General features: G+C 40.2%; 1 protein-coding gene across 1 annotated transcript in view; it reads left to right on the forward strand.

The window, feature by feature from the left end:
* The window catches only part of UBAC2 (UBA domain containing 2), a 195,102-nt gene that overhangs the window by 167,797 nt on the left and 9,246 nt on the right, over positions 1-18,059 (forward strand). Inside the window, exon 8 of the mRNA XM_002742515.6 lies at positions 8,954-9,076. Within this exon, the coding sequence (XP_002742561.3) occupies positions 8,954-9,076 (123 nt within the window). The remainder of the gene's footprint in view (positions 1-8,953; positions 9,077-18,059) is intronic.

The following is an 18,059-nucleotide window of genomic DNA, read 5'->3' on the forward strand; positions in this document are numbered from 1 at the left end:
AGTGTGCCATGATTGTGCCTGTGAATAGCTACCGCACTCCAGCCTGGACAATGTAGCAAGACCCCCATCTCAAAACAAAATTAAAATAGTATACCCTCTGTTCTGAGTATTTAATTTATGTAAATGATATTATCTATTACCTATATTATTTACGTAAATGCATACAACATATGTAAATGGTATATATGTAAATTATATAAATGTATATGCCATTTTCATAAATTGTATTTATATAAGTAATATAGATAATATATAATGCCATTTACATAAATTACCACAACTTTATTTGTTCATTCAACATTGTTTAAGATTTACCCATGTAAATCTAGTTCATTTATTCTAACTGCTTTTATAATGGTCTTTTATATAATAGAACCACTTATTAATTTATTTCCCTCCTTAGGAACAACTGAATTTTTTCCATTTTCTTACTTAATATTATAACCAGTGCTTCACAGAAGATCCTCATGCATGACCCCTTCAGCATTCACAGCTCCCTGGAGATGAAGTTGCCAGGTCATAGACTAGAATAGTTTTACTAGATCTTGACATATCGCTCTCCAAAAGGTTTGTGTCAGTTATACTCGCATCAACAACTTACCAGACTTCCCATTTCCTTCACATCATTCTCGCACTGATTATCGCTGGGCTGTGTATTTTTGCCAGTCTTGTGGGTGTAAAATAACTGTTGTTTTTGTTTACCTTTCCTTAACGCTAGTGAGATTGAATATCTTTTCATATGTTTCTTGACTCAGGATTTCCCCTTCTGTAAATGGACCATTCATATACATTATCTGCTTTTCTTTTGAGTCACTGGTTTTTTTCTCATTGATTTATAAGTGTTGTTTTATAAGTTCGTAAGTGTTGTTGATTTATTAAGTCTCATTGATTTGTAACTTTTGAATTTTGATTATACAGCAGTTATATGTTGTAAACATTTTCTCTCAATGTATAGTTTGTCTTATTTAATTCAGTTCCAATTGAACTTTTAATACAAAAGTTCCCACTGGTAATGTACTTTTTACCACCTTTTTTGTTGTGATTTATGCTTCATATTTTTGTTAAAGAAATTCTTTCCTGCCAGGCACGGTGGCTCAAACCTGTAATCCCAGCCCTTTGGGAGGCCGAGGCGGGTGGATCACGAGGTCAAGAGATTGAGACCATCCTGGTCAACATGGTGAAACCCGGTCTCTACTAAAAAAAAAATACAAAAAATTAGCTGGGCATGGTGGCACGTTCCTGTAATCCCAGCTACTCAGGAAGCTGAGGCAGGAGAATTGCCTGAACCCAGGAGGCGGAGGTTGCGGTGAGCCGAGATCACGCCATTGCACTCCAGCCTGGGTAACAAGAGCGAAACTCTGTCTCAAAAAAAAAAATTCTTTCCTATCCTAATGACATGAAAATATTCTCCTATTTCTTAAAAAAAAAAACGTTGTCATAGTTTGGCTTTCCACATTTAAATCTTTAATTTTAGTGTTTATTTTTGTGGGTGGTGTGAAGTAAAGGTCTAGTTTTATCTTCTCCCTACCTATAGCCGGTTGTCCCAGGACTGTTTATTCAGTGTGGATTTGTAATGCTTCCAATATTATATACCAAGTGTTTACTGTTGATTCCTAGACTGTCTTCTGTTTGGACTTTTTGCCTAACTTGTGCTAATATTACCACACAACTCTAATTACTGCAGTGTAATACTAAGTCCTAATAACTAATCCTTTCTTATCATACTTCTTCAAAATAGTCATGCCTGGTTTTGAGCTTTAACTTCAAGTAGTCTAGTCTCACCAAAATGTATACATGTGCATACTTTTGAATTTTGAGTACACAGCAGTTAGGAATAAGTTGTGGGAATAGGAATATAATAGGAATCTGGTTCCAAATGACAGACAACACAAAATAGCAGAAACTTAAGGTAGTTGATTTCTCTCTCATATAGAAGTTCAGCAGTGGGCAGCCCAGGCTGGAGGGGCAGCATCCTGAAGGTGTCAGCCCCCAGCCCCTTTGATCTTACTGCTGCCGTATCCTCAGCACAGGGCTTCCACCTGATCCTCCAAGAAAGGCGAGCTCCTGCTTCTGAGGATCTTCCTGGTCGGCTCATATTCCCTTTCTGCTGACATACCATTGTCAGAACCTAGTCCACGTGGCGGGAAACTGAGAAATGTAGCAAATCAGACATACGTGTGCACCCAAAAAAACCAAAACCGTTTTCTTTCAAGGGGGAAAATGAATATTGGAAGTGAACCAGCAGTCTGCTAGACTTGAGGTGGCAGTGTCTGAATAGATTATAGGCATGTTACCACGCTCAATTCAGGAACGTGCTAAATCTTTCCATTTACTTAGAGATCTTGCAGATCTTTTGTTTGATTTTATTCTTAACTACCTTATAGTTGTTACTGCTGTTTATAAATAGTAATTTTTTGTACTTCCATTTTCTAAATGATTTCAATAGAGGGAATGTTACTTTTTAATCATACTCTCTTGTTAGTTCTCATGCTTTGTAAATGCTCTTGGATTCTCTATGTAGGCAGTCATCATTTGAATAATGAGTTTTGTTTCTCTTTTTCTATCTTTATGTGAGATTTTTGTTTCAGTTTGGTTTTTGTTCTCATTGTGGTGTGACTTGTGCTGAATGCAAGAATTGGTAATAGGCATTTTTGTCTCTTCATGAATGGGTACTGAATTTTGTCAAATTGTTTTCATACCTATTGAGATGAGTGTTTGATTTTTCTCCTTCAGTCTGTTAATGTGTGGATTATGTTACTAGATTTTCTAAGATTTCTGAGATAAATCCTAGTAAAGTACACCATACTAGATAATTATTTTTTAAATATTGTTGGATTGAGTTTGCTGACATTTTGTTTAGGATTATTATATTTAACCAAGGAAAATAAACTATATGTTATATAATTGTTCTTCCTCATAATGGCCTTGTCTACTTTTGGAAACAATGTTATGCTAGTCTCAAAAATTAGGTGAGAAACTCTCCTTCCTTTTCTGTACTCCAGAACAGTTTATCTGAGACAAGGACTCCTTAAAGGTTTCATAAACTTCACCTGTAGGTTTTTGGTGGGTAGATTTTTTTTTTTTTTTTGGGGGGGGAGGAAGGCAGGAAGGAAGGGAAGAAGGACGGTAGGGAGGAAGGAAGGGATGAAGGAAGGAAGGAAGGGAGGAAGCGGGGAGGGAGGGAGGGAGGGAAGGGAAGAAAGGAAATCAAGCAATGAAAGAGACATTGCCGACCTGGATCTAGAGGTTTACAAGTTGATTTCTTTTTTTTTGAGAGAAGGAAAGAAAAAAAAAAAAAAAAAGTAAGTAAAGGAGAGGAAGAGAAAGAGGGAGAGTAAATGGAAATATTGCTTTATTTTGAAAAAAATTGGGTATTAATAATGGCCAATCAATGTTTCATTTAAACTAATGGGTAGGTGTGATGTGGTATTGACAAGAATGTATATTTTGTGTATTTGAAGTGGAGAGCTCTATAAATATTTATTAAGTTTACTTGTTCTGGATCTGAGTTCGAGTCCTTGATATCCTTATTAATTTTCTGTCTCATTGAATCTAAGTCTCCTATCTGGGTGTTAGGATCATTAGCTCTTGTTGTTGCATTGATCCTTTTACCACTATATCTTTGTTGCTTTAAAATCTATTTTATCCGATACAAGAATTGCAACTCCTGCTTTTTATTTATTTATTATTTATTTTTGCTCTCCATTTGGTTGGTAAATCTTTCTCCATCCCTTTGTTTTGAGTCTTTGTGTATCCTTGCATGTGAAACAGGTCTGGATGTAACATGCCGTTGGGTTTTGGCTGTGTCTTTTGATTGGGAATTTAGTCAATTTAAATTTAGGGTTACTGCCATTTGATGTTGACTGGCTGTTTTATCCATGTGTTGGTGTAAATTCTTCTTTATGTTGGTGCTCTTTACTTTTTGGTGTATTTTTAGAAAGGCTAATACTGGTTGTTTCTTTCTGTGTGTAATGCTTCTTTCAGAAGCTCTTGTAAAGCAGGCCTGGTGGTAATAAAATCTCTGAGTTCTTGCTTGTTCATAAAAGATTTTATTTTTCCTTCAGTTGTGAAGCTTAGTTTGGCTGGATATGAAATTCTGGGCTGAAGGTTCTGTTCTTTGAGGATGTTGAATATTGGCCCCCACTCTCTTCTGGCCTGTAGAGTTTCTGCCGAGAGATCTGCTGTAAGTCTGATAGGCTTGCCTTTGTGGGTTATCCGACCTTTCTCTCTGGCTGCCCTCAGTATCCTCTCCTTCGTTTCAACCCTGGTGAATCTAACGATTATGTGCCTTGGGGTTGCTCTTCTTGAGGAATATCTTTGTGGTGTTCTCTGTATTACCTGGGGTTGAATGTTGACCTGCTTTGCTAGTTTAGGAAAATTTTCCTGAATAATATCCTGAAGGGTATTTTCCAGCTTGGATTCATTCTCTCCGTTGCATTCAGGTACACCTATCAAACGTAAATTTGGTCTTTTCACATAGTCCCACATTTCTTGGAGACTTTGCTCATTCCTTTTTATCCTTTTTTCTCTAATCTTTTCTTCACGTTTTATTTCATTAAGTTGGACTTTGACCTCTGATATCCCTTCTTCTGCTTGAACAATTCGAGTGTTTAAACCTGTGCATACTTCTCGGAGTTCCTGTATTGTATTCTTCAGTTCCATTAATTCACTCATACTCCTCTCTAAGTTGTCTATTCTCAATAGGATTTCATCAAACCTTTTGTCAAAGTTCCTAGTTTCTTTACATTGGGCTACAACATGTTCTTTTAACTCACCGAAGTTTGTTATTATCCATTCCTTGAAGAGTGATTCTGTCATCAGGAGGCGCTCGTTCTCCATCAAGCCTTGTTCCATTGTTGATGTGGAACTGTGATCATCTTTAGAGGGAGAGGCGTTCTGACTTTGAGTATTCTCAGCTTTTTTACGCTGGTTTCTTCCCGTCATTGTAAATTTATCCTCCTCTCGTCTTTGAAATTACCAACTTTCAGATTAGGTCTCTTGAGTGGACGTCCAGGTTGTTAGTTCCCAGGGCCAGAGCAGCAGCGTTAAAACTGATGGTGCTTTTCTGCCCAGGATTCTCCTGTCGGGCTTCCTTCTTGTTTCCGTAGTAGGCGACGCTGCCTTCCCGGGGCTCCAAACCTCGGTCAGAAGGGGAACCGGTCCCGTTTACTCTGCTCCGAGAGCTGCCGCGCCGAGGTGCCGGCGGAACCGCTGCGCCGACCACGAGAGTCGCGCTGGCGACCCGTGTGTTTCCACCACTGGGGGATCTTCTGCTCCGTGAGCGACCAGACTTTGTCTGAAAGTGTGGCGTCCTCTAGTTCTCCGCGCCTTCCCTGAGAGCTGCAATCCCGGGATGTTAGCGATCGGCCATCTTGGATCGTTCTCTGGTGGGTAGATTTTTAAGTACTGTTTCAATCACAGTAAAGTACGATATATATCCAGAAAAGTACATGCTATATAATAATCATACAAACACACTTTTTGTGTTTATTTTATTCATCATTATTTGAGAGATTCAGCCATATTGTTACATGTCATTATAGTTCATTCATTTAGACTGCTTTATTGTATTACATTATATGAATATGCCATAACTTACCCATTCTCCAGTTGATGGGCATTTGGGTCGTTCCAGTCTTTAACCATTATAAATAATACTGCTGAGAACATTCTAGTCTGTGTCTTTTGGTGAACGTGTATTTGAATTTCTTTTATCCAGGAGTGGAATTGCTGAGTCTCACACATGGCCTATCTTTAGTAGATGCCCCTGAACAATTTTCAAAGATAATTACCAATGTCTGTTTTCTCTTGGATAAGTTTTAGTAAGTTATACTTTTCTAGAAAGGTGTCTTTCTTCAAAGTTATTGATATGAATGAAGTATTCTTGTGATTTTTTAAAAAAAAATCTGCCATTATATCCTTTGTATTATTCCTAATACTGTTTATGTGCTGCTTCCTTTGTCTTTTCACCAAGGCTGCCAGGTTTGCCTATTTGATTTGACTTCATAAGAGCCAGCAGAGGGTTTTGGTGATTCTCTGCTGTTACTTTGTTTTTCACTTTACTAGCATTTGCTCCCAACTTTCTACTTTCTTCTTTCTCATTTCTTACGTTTTTGTTACTTCCTCTAACTTTTTTTTTTCAACATATCTCAAAATTTTATATCTCAAATGACTGAAATTCTTAGAAATAATTATACATTTAGAATATGTTAATGAAGTTTTACAGTAGAAAAAGGATTAAGGAGGGGCATTAAAGTCCTTCAAGAGTTTCCATAAATGTGATCCACAAGAATTGGGACATGTTCCAAACTGCACTGTGTTAACCTGCCAAGCCAATGAACATTCAATCTTGGTTCTTCAAATATAATGATGCTCTTTTATAGTAGTATGCGCGGTTCCTCCTGAAGGCGTTAAGTGATGTCCTTCACCACCCGCTGCACCAGCACCGCCACTTCCTTGTTGGTCTTGGCCATGTTGGCGGCGGCCGCAAGCGGTTTGGGGGCGCCTCCGCAAGAGCCGGGCCGCCGGCAGGAGTTATGCTGGGAGCGCACGCAGGCTTGGGTCACTTCCTCTAACTTCTTAAATTGGATATACTTAACCCTTTAATTTTCAGTTTTCGTTTTTTTAATTTAAGCTCAATATTGTAAAATTACATCAACCACTTAATTACATCTTACAAACTTTGATAAGTAGGTAATAATTTTATTTTATTCATTCCTAGATACCCTCTAATTTTCATTATGAGGGTTTTTTTGATTTTCAAATGTGTGGGGTTTTTTGTATTAGTTATTATTTTTATATTGATTTCTAGTTTAATTGCATTATGGTGAGAGAATATCTGTAATGTTTATGATTAGGTGTTTGTGAATATTTCATGCAGAAACTAGTACACAATTACTTTGTAAATACTCTTCATGTAATGAAAAAGAATGTATATTCTCTAAATATTAAATGCAAGATATATATGTTCATTCAGAAGTAAACTTGTTATTTATTTTTATATTATTTTTGTCTGCTTGATCTATTGGTGACAGAGTTAGATGTTGAAAGCATATGTCTGCATATTTCCACTTGTAATTCTATTAATTTTTGCTTCCTGTGTCTTGATGCTATTGTGTTGGATATAAATATGATGTTCATGTATTCTGTTGATTTTATCCCTAATAATGCCTTTTTTGCCTTTGAGGTCTATTTATTTGCCATGAATCTAGCAACACCAGCATTCTTTGATTTGTGTTTCTCTGATTTTTTCACATCTCTTTACATCAACTTGTGTATGTCTATATTGTAGATTTCTCTTGTAGGGAGGAGGTGAGAGGTTAGAGTGGCTTCTGCTTCCCTAATTTTTTTCACATCTGTTTGTTCTCTTTAACGTCCTCCTGTGACATCCGAGTCTCTTTGAAGTGTGTAATCATTTTCAGATCCTCCTATATTCAGGTCCTTGGGGACCCTGGCCTCCTCTGTGGTGTGTGTGCCGACTTGCTCACCATTGGTGATTTCCTTGTGGATTTTGTAGTTTTGAATCCTGAGTTTTTTTCCACATGAGATTTATAGCTTTAACTATGAATCTCATGTAACCCCAGGGCAAGAGACTATCTCTGCAGAGTAATTTTGTATTTGCTTTTGCTTGGCTCCTTAGATATCTCCATCCCAAAACCAATTTTTATATAACTTTTTGATGGGTTCTAAGACCACATATGTATAGTATAACTTGAACCTCAAATTTTGCCTGTGGCTCTTAATTCTCAGGCAGGACCAAGATTCCTGCTCTCTCCTGGAGAAAGACAGGATTTTTAATTTGATTTTTTTTCATCTCTTTCGCTGAAGGTACTGCCATTTGAAGACTGTATCTTTAGACAGATAATTGAGCTCAAAATTGTTTCCTCTTTCAGACCCAAGGCCACATCTTCTGAACCCAAACAGTGATAAAACCCAAGTGGTTCTGGATGAGCAGGACTGTGCTCCCCCCTCTCCCGGGCCGCTGTCCAGTGCGGCTCCGCTTCCCATGCCCGCTTGTTCCTGAGGCCTTGGGACTCCACTTACTCCTTTTATGGTTAGCTGAGTATAGAAATATTTCTCTGTTAATAGCATTTTTAGGTCTTTATGGTAGGAAGATTTTCAGATGCTTAGTCTATAATTTTGTCAGGACTAGAAGACTTCTAGAAATAGAGATTGAAATTTATAAATTCAAAGATTGCCATATAGCTAGAAACATGGATTTTTTTAAAGCAGCATGTGATGCATTTTTCTTCCCATGTTGGCTTTTTTCTTGTTGTTCGTGACATAGACTAAACAAGGAATGGCATTGCTGTCAGTCTTTAGGATCCATGAAGCCACCCTCAGAAATATGGCTACTGATCCTCCCTTTTCACCTTTTCCCTGTTTGTCGGATTTCCCTTCACACTCTAGCCTTTTGCTGAGTCTTTATTACAGCCTGCAGCCTCCCTCCACTGTGCGTGCTCAGGATTCACTTCAATCATAAGTAGAAGAATGGTAGAGTAGGGGAGCATTTAAGGGCTGTGATGGAAACGCCTGATTTCTGGCTGCCCACAGTGACTTAGCCTCCTCTCCATGTCGTCCTTCCTGTCACCCCCTGCAGAGCCCTGAGCTCCTAAGAGTTAACTGGAGTTGGGACAGTCAGTGGCGTCACAGGTTGAAATTAGGAGTGTCTGTATGTGTCTTTCACTGCCTTCCACAGCCACTGTGTACCAACAGCTTTTGCACTGCCCATTACTTTCTTTTCTCCTGAGCACCTACTGCAGGCTGCCAATTTTGTCCTATTGACTGAAGGATGTCGTGATATTTCTGGATTTGAATTGCTTACCTGGAGCAGATCAATGTGACACTTCATTCCCAGTCTATAGATGTAACTGCATTGAGAGAAAGCTCTTCCAAGCATTATGACGGTTCTGCTCCTTCTGTGTCTGATAACTATGTGTTGATCTCTTTTTAGGGAGGAATGATCAATTGGAATCGTCTTTTCCCTCCTTTACGTCAGCGACAAAATGTAAACTATCAGGGTGGTCAGCAGTCTGAGCCAGCAGTGCCCGCTCCTCTAGAAGTTTCCGAGGAACAGGTAATTAATCAGTAACACTTGTACTCATCCTAAATCCATGCTTCAGAGTTGAAGCAGTTTTGATCAACAGGACTTGAAGGTAATCAGGCGTATAAATACAAAGACAGTGACAGCAGTCCAGCTGCCACCATGATAGAGACTTTGGGCCTTTTTTGGCTACTGTGGTTCTTATGAGTTTGAAGAAGGCATTATTTGGGCTGGTGGGGAATGCATTATGGTAGCTTGTTTTGGATGCTCTTACATTTCATATATACAAGAAACTAATGAGATTGATTTTCTGTAAAGGATCGGAGGAGGAGGTGGGAGAATGGGGACGGAGTGTGTCTTTGACATGCTTTCACTTTTGTATGGTTTTGAGTCATGTTAATGTTTTACTTATTCAACAAGCAAATCAAAAGGACAGGGTCAAATGTAAAACTGAGAAGAAACAAACAAATGATCCAACTACATTTCAAATGAATAACATGATCACATTGAAGGAGGGAAAATGGATTTCAATAACTTTTGAACCTGATATACCCTTAAAGAAGAAACAAAAAGAACGGCAGACAAATCTTAAACACTTCTTTATAGGTTTAGTTTTCATAAGGATATAAGTATAGCAATTCTAAAATTATGCTGCCTGTAGTACAGGTTTGAGCTAAGGAGGAACTAGGTTGATTTTATTATGGAAGAAAGAAAATAAAAATATAAAGCAGGGGAAGACAGTGCCCTGTGGGGTTGGGAAGGAATTATCACTATCAGCATAAACTCATGAGAGTGTGTGTGTGTGTGTGTGTGTGTGTGTGTGTGTGTGTGTGTGTACACCCTCACTCTGACCAAGAGAGCTCAGAAGCAGTGGCCTCCTGGTAACAGTGGGCATACGTACCACCCAGATCTGGCTTCTAAACACTTTTCTGCACTAAAAGGAACCAGGCCTCTCAGTGGATTCCAGGCCCAGGGTAGGGAACATATAGGACAGCCATGGATCATCATGTGCCAGGAAAGGAAGGAAGTGATCAGTCACTGGTTGAACATGTCAGAAGGACACTGGAGCCAGCTGCTGGCCACATCTGGGGCATCAGCTTTGGCGATCAAAATAAATAAAGGATACTAAGAATTCATGCATTAGAATGATATTAATAAATATTTATATAAATACATACATTGGGGGAAAGGAAATGCTTTCCCTAAATGGAATGTCAAGTAATATACAAAGAATGATAGCATTAGAAAATCACAAATTTTGCAAGCATTATAATAAAAATCCATTCAGGGAAGTAACATCAATGAACTTAACCATTTTCCAGTTTTACAGTGGTACAAAAGTGATATATATTCAGTAGAAGCCATACATCAAATTTTGAGTTTTGCTCTTTTCCCGGCTAGCGATACGTGGTATGAGACTCTTTTGCAATGCTGGGCAGTGACTGTGTATCGTTCTGTTTTTCATTTGCAGTAAAATACTCAATAATTACATGCGATAGTCAATACTCTAGATTTCTAAGAGATTATTTTGCCCAACTGTAAGGTAATGTTAAGTGTTCTGAGCATGTGTAAGGTAGGCCAGGTTAAGCTGTGATACTCAGTAGGTTGGGCGTACTAAGTGCATTTTTGACTTACGATATTGTCAACTTAGAATGGATTTATTGGGACTTAACTCCATGCTAAGTTAAGGAGTACTTGTACTCTCAAAGTATCCTCCACACGTTACTTATTAATTACAAAGGAAAATAGTAATTCTACAGAGGACACCACATTAACCAAGTTATCAAAATTAACATCACCAGTTACAGAACAAAGAATCATTATGTTCTTATCCTGAAAAGGACACATCAGTTATGTGTTACAATCGACATGCATAACTTTGATCACAAAGGAAAATAAGATAAACTTTATTTGAGGGACATTCTATAAAATATGTGGCCTATGTTCTTCAAAACTACCAATGCTCCAGAGTAAAGGAGACTAGGGAGTCATGCTGCCCAAGTGGAATATGTGATCCTGGACTGGATTTTGTACTGGAGAAAAGTTTTTGACGAAAGGCCATTTTAGGATCAGTCGATAAAATTGGTCTATGCATTGGATATTGGTTTTATATTAATTTTACATTTCCAGGACTGGGTACCTACTGACCATGGTTAGGAAAGAGAATATTCTTGTTCTTAGAACATATACACTGAAGTATTAAGGGAAAAATACTTATATACATACACCAAAAATACATACAACATACTGTATGCAGCCTACTCTCAGATGGCTCAGGAATAATACCTGTCCATGTCAGTACAGAGTGTGTGATTGTGTGTATGTGTGACAGAGAAAGCAGCTATGACAAAATAACAATTGGTGAATCTGATTAAGGAAGATCAAGGGTTCCTGGTACTATTCTTGAAACTTTTCTAAGTTTGAAATTATTTCAAATTACAACCTTTTAAAAACCTATAAAAGAAAGTTAGGAGCGTTGCCATCATAACACTTTGAACTTTCCTTCTGCCTATTGTTTTTTCTTCTCAGCAAACAAAACAAATTGAGATCAGCATTTCACAGCTGACCACACCATCCAGGCCATCACCTCCCCATTCCCTGTCCCCAGAGTGAACAAATGCCAGGTACCTGCCTCTGTGGCAAAACTTTGTCCTCATCTTTTCCAAAACTCAAAAGGTACTCCTGGGCAGGGATTTCATGGCCACCCCTGGGTTACACTGTGACAGATGCTTTTGAGAGAAACCAGTGTCATGTGCCCACTGAATTGATCCAGCCCCTCCCACTTGCCGCTTCTCTACTCAAAGTGATGGTTTCAGCAGCTTTTCAGGATTGACAGGTGGAGTATGAAGCCACAGTTTCCCTCTTCTACCTCCACTAGAAAATTTCCAGACAAAGGTTATCCCCGTGGATAAGAAAAGCCCAGTAACCTGCCATTTGTAAAATCTTTCTATAACATGTTTAAAAAAGAAGATATCGCTGTTAAATTCAGCTGAAAAGAAAGATCAAGATTCTGTCGTATTGCTGTTTACTTGATACAGCAGTGAGTCACATTCCTCATGGGGCAGCCGTTAAGACGAGGTATTTAAAGGTGATACATTTCTCAGTTTTGGCACTTTAGGAAAAAAAAACGCATCAAAAAGGGAGAAAAAGGAGTATGTGTGTGATTGAAGTCTTCAGGGTTTTTTTAAAAAATGAGTCATTTCTTTTTATCATCCCAGAATGATAACAGCAAAGTTACATGTTGTCAACGTCAGTTTAAAACAGTGCTTAATTTCTTCCTTGCTCTGTATTGGGAGAAGTTGTAAAAACATGAGGAATTGTTTTTGACATATGCTTTCTTATACATTGATTTTCTAAATCTTGCTTTTGGTGTTTCTTGATTATCCTGAAAATAGATGTTACAAACCATTGTTGCCTTAAAGACGCAAACTTCTTACTGCTATTATTCATTCTGCAGGCTCTTAGTGTTTCTTGTAGTAGATACTATAGAGATTATAAAAGATAACTTGCCCGCAAGGTGTTTACATAGAAGTTTTACAATTTATAGTGTAATCTCTTAGCCAGTTTGTTTAACCACTGTCTAAAATTTTTGTTAATAACATAGTTTGAATTAACAAAAGCAGGTTTTTGCTTAATTTTTCAATTGAATGTGTTTGTATTTTCTTCATTTAAATATCAGTCACGTAATTTTAGTACAATAAAAAACCTAGTAATTTTTTAAGCCAAGAAAAATAGAAATGATTATATGAGTTTTTTCTGCTGTAAACAAATACTTCAGGAATTTTAGTGAGAGTTCAAGAAAACCTAGTAGATGTGAAATATATGCCATGTACCTTGAAAACAGAATATTATAAGAAGGATGTGCATTCTTTAATAAATCCAATAATAGTTTGGTAGCCATAGAAATCTTTTGCTACCTTTTCTACTTTTGCTATTTTTGCTATTATTAAGATTCAAGATTTTTAGTTCTTCAGAATCTACTCCCGTTTTTTAGTGAGTAGACCCACGGCACCTCTGCCAATTCATCACCCCTCAGAGATGACATCCCAGCCCCGTTTAAGAATATGCTAAGAAGGAGGCTGTGGTACAAGGCTAGAGAGTGTCAAGCCACCCGATACGCCCTGTGCTGCCCAGCCAGCCAGCTAGATGGTCGGGATGGTGACATCGACCCCTGGAAACCACAGGGCAAGATGTCTGCTCATGCCTTCTCTGTGCAGACATGCAGGGGGAGGATCAGAAGAAAAACTCAGAAGTTCTTATCAATTTCACAGAACTTTCCAGGTGCTCTGAGAGTTGGAAGATAATGTCTGGGGAAAGAGAAGTCTACATTTGATGAAAGGACAAAGATGGACAAAATAGGCTGTGGCGGGGAAATGAAGGATTATGGACCAACTCAGGGAAGGAAGGAGAAGGCCCCTAATGCCTCCCAAAGACCACTGTCTGTTCTATTCAGGATCCCACCCAGCATCAAATCCATAGACCCTGGGATTGCTTTTGGAGATGTGTAGACAAGCTGGATGAGCTGTGGAATCAGTGACTGAGAGGCAGCTTCAGGACAGCAAGGCAGGGAAGCTGCTGGAGATGGACAGGCGGTGTCAGCGGCTTTGAGTCTAAAGGGAAAATGGGTGGCACGAAGGTCCTGCCATGGATGCCCAGAGAAAGGTAGATAAGAAAGAGGAGGAGGAGGAGGAGAAAGAGGAAGAAGATAAGTAAAAAACTGTTTGTCAACAACAAAAAAATACCAAACCAAAGGCCACTTGATAAACTCTTGAGTAATCAGATATGCTCAAATATCTGCTATCTTAAAAATAACTAAGTATATCCATTATTACATCTCTCTCTTTTTTACTGGTTTTTAAAAACCGGTTATCTTTATACTACTAAGACCCATACTCAAAATTAACAAATGATGAAATTTTTCTCATATTTGCTTCTGATTTTTTTAAACCAAAGAGGGGAAAGACTCATCAAATATATCTCATCTGAACCCTCCCAAAGCTTAGAAAATGACTATTAGGTAAAATCAGACAAGAAAGTTAAATAAGACTAGACCAAAACTGGGACTTAACAAAAGGAAAATGAGCAAATTTCGTCTTCGTCTCTCCCATTCATGTATTTCCTTCCTTTAGCAACAGTGACCGGCTGTCTGCTGTGCACCAAGTCTAAGCACTGTGCTAGGTTCTGAAAACACTGAGATGGGTAAGGCAGAATCTTCTGCCCTGAGGAGTTGTGAGCCCAGTGCAGGGAGACAGGTGGACAAAGAGCATGTGGAAGTGTTCAGGTGCTGCTGAGGCCGAGAAAGGCTGTGAGAGCAGTGATGTTGCAGAGAAGAGGCGCGAGGACAAGCACATGGGAGGTGGGGAGCCACGGATGGGTGGGCTGGAGTGGAGGGAACTGGCGGGTGGGGCACTGCCTGGGATTCTAGAAACTGGACAGGAAGGAGGCCAGACATGCTCGCCAAGAGTCTTATGTGTGTATATGTACTTCCCCTGTTATTCTTTAGACACTGAGGAACCGTGCAGGATCTTACACAAAAAACACCATCATTGGGTTTCCCTAGAGGATGGACTGGACACAGAAAAGGGGGCGGGTTATAATCATATAATTTCCTCCATCCCTGCTCAGGAAACATGGCTTAACTGCCCACACAAGAGATGTTACCACTTGGTGCATTAATATTAATAATACATTTATAATACATGTCAAGTGACAGAATTATAGCAAATTTAGTGATAGATCTAATTGGCTTTTATTTGCAACTTATAAATTAGTTGCAAATTTATAATGGAGGCAAATTTAGCCTCCATTCTACAAAACAGAATGTGAGCTCCCGCCAGCCAGCAGCAGAACAGTGGGTTTTGTAAGAAGGAAACAGAACAGTAGAAAATAACTGATAGGTTAACATCCACTTACTTCCGGGTTTTTTTAAAGGATTAAAGCAGAGGGAAGTTCCTTATGCTGACTCATATAGTCTGGGATCTCCTGTTTTTAGAAAAAGTGAGTCTTCTTGTTTTGGGATCTGTCTGCTCTCTTAAAGTTTCAATTCGATTATGTGGCGTTTAGCATGAGTGACTCCATTTAGTTTGGCCTTCTGGTTTGTTGGAACCCAAACAATGGCCTTCCATAATTTTTGTTTAATTTACATGACACATCGTGTGGATTCTGTTTATGTCTCTGAGGCTTCTATTAGCCCAAGTAGAGAGAATGGCTTTAAACCCACAAGGTGCTTTTACTCTTCACTGATTAATAGCAAAATGTATTTAGTATTGGAGAATCTAAATCTTAATGAGGCTCTCTGCTTTGACATCTCAGGAATCTTTACCACTGTCTCCAGAAAACCCACCTAAACTCCTAAAATACTCCCCTTCTGAAAGCAGGGCTCTAATATTTATTTGTTTTTGAGACACCCCTTGCGCTTCTGCTCTGAGTAACCAAGCATGGCAGCACATTGGGTATTGGGTTTAGCCTCTCATGGTGTCTGGTCTCCATGTGGACAGCGAGCTCCCTGAGGGCTGGGTCCAGGTCTGCCTTGTTTTCTACCCTACGAAGAGCCTGATACACACAGGTGCCCCAGCATCAATTGGAGAGGGGCTGAACATGAAGGTGTGGCCAGTAAACTTCCCTTTCAGAACTCATGTTTTCAGGTAAAAATGTGCTACAGAGTGGTATTACACAGGGTTTTTCCATTTCTTGCTTTAGTAGATTGGAAATGTTTTCTAACAAGATCCCAGTGTTAGATGTGTTACAATGAAATACTAGGTAGTACTCAAATAATAACCAGCTTTAGTGGGGTGCCTCATTCTTCTGTGTACTCTGAGAGATGTACACAAAGAAGCTCCGCCAGCCTTCACTGAAGACTTGCTCTGTACCAGGACCTGACGAGGCCCTAGACACCCTTGGTCTCGGAGCAGCCCAGAGCCCTGGCAAGGGTATACAATAACCAGGAACCTGTGTTCAGCCAAGAGGTGTGAAAGGAGGGGAGTGCTGCAGTTCTCCCATGGAAGAGAGCAGTCAGACGGGAAAGTGGGGGCTGTACTGCCTTGCAAGGGTCTTGACCATGCGTCGGCATGGGGGTAGGCGGCATGGTGGCAAGGGGCAAGGCAGGTCCAGCACATCTGGGCACCCCCAGCAGGGTGTGCATGCCACCCTACACCCAGTGTGAGCTCAGGATCAGGTGAGGGCCGTCTTCTGGTGGGCATCACTTTCTGCAAGCGTCAGAATATGGGAAGTAAGAACCCAAAAAAACCATTTGTTTTTGACGCACTCAGCTAAAAGGGAAGTTAAAGAAAACCACAGTCTAGTTTGAATCAGCCGAGAGGAGTATTTCACTGAGGGGATTTGCTAGAAATCTCATTGGAATGAATGTCCCATCGTACTTCTGTCAAAGAGGAGTTGAATTGTGAGTAAAATAAATACCAAAGTGGGATTTCTTTTTTTTCTTTTTTTTTTTTTTTGAGACGTGGTCTTTCTCTGTATCTCAGGCTAGAGCGTAATGGCGCTATCATGGCTCACTGCAGCCTCGACCTCCTGGGCCCAAGCCATCCTCCCAACTCCACCTCCTGAGTAGGACTACAGGCACATGGCACCACTCACAGCTAATTTTTTTTTTTTTTTTGGTAGAGACAGGGGTCTCACTGTGTCACCCAGGCTGGCGTTTTCTTAAGTAAGAATTTTGAGGTAGTAGGGACACATACCCCAATCATAGAAGACATTTAAAAATAAAAAGTAAGGAAAGAGAAACTGGCACAAATTTATGTCCATCTCTAGGGTATTTTTCTCATTCAGTGGGTTCTCTCTTTGAAAAGCACATTATAGGGGAATGTATTCCATCTTGTTCTCCTTTGGAAGGTCGTCAGAGTGATGGTGACAGTGCTCTTATGGCAACGCCTATTTCTGTCATGCTCCCCTGCCTTGGTCAGCCAGCCATGTGGCTGCATCATACCAGGGCTGGTGGAGGGCTGCTCCACCTGAGGTTCAGGAGCTTGTGATGAAAAGCAGCTGATGGAGCCACACCTTGCTCTGATGGCGCTCTCTGGAAGATCCACACTTCCACGGTGGGTCTTCATCCCTGTGGGGGCTCTTATGAGACACCCTGCACACTTCAGAGTGGGTCTTCATCCCTGTGGGGGCTCCAGTGGGGCACCCTGGACACCTCAGAGTGGGTCTTCATCCCTGTGGGGGCTCCAATGGGGCACCCTGGACACCTCAGAGTGGGTCTTCATCCCTGTGAGGGTGGAGCTGGAGTTTGCCATTGCCTCAGCACCAGCTGCTCCTTGGTGTCCTCTAAGTGGCCTTATCTCTGCTCCTTATCTCTGGAAGTCAGGTTTCCTATTACAGAAAGCAGGCTCTGGATGTTACATTTGGGGAATGTTAGTGTCTAGAAATAAGTAGATGTGGAAGACAGGAAAGTATAGCACACTGGAGGGGAACCCACCTAGAGCTGGCTTCTCAATGAAGTTAGAGGAAGGGATCATTTAGATTTGGGGGCTAGAAACCAAGCTGCACTCGAATCTTATTTTGTGGTGAAAATTTTTAGACAGAAACGTCCTGTGATGCCCGAGCAGAAGGAGGAAGGTACTGCCCGTGCTCTGGGATGGAGAGGGAATGTTGAAAGAACGCCTTTTTTTTTTAGAAAATTTCTTTGGGACATTTTTTAAATTTCCAAACCAATGACTGCAAGCCCATCAAGCCAACGCTGACGGAGTTACAGCATGCCGCACCTCGCCATTGGCTCCGCTCATGACAGGACATATGTCTGTCCTAGCACGGTCTTTTCCAGAGTCTCAGTGTCCTACAAGCATTCTCATTTTGTCCTCCACATGTATATTGGTCATTTTTGATCTTCAGGTTCAGCTTTCTCTAACCGGTGCTGGGCACTGGGTGTGTTGGCTCTGTGTTGGGGGAAAGCAAGCCAGGCCGGGGCCAGCCCTCCGGGAGCTCACCATCTACGAGGCAGACCAGATCCATGCAAGGTCCTATCCCAGTACCCCACTCATTTAAGTACCTAGTGCCAGTC

Source organism: Callithrix jacchus, chromosome 1, assembly GCF_049354715.1.
Source record: "Callithrix jacchus isolate 240 chromosome 1, calJac240_pri, whole genome shotgun sequence".
Taxonomy (NCBI): Eukaryota; Metazoa; Chordata; class Mammalia; order Primates; family Cebidae; genus Callithrix; species Callithrix jacchus.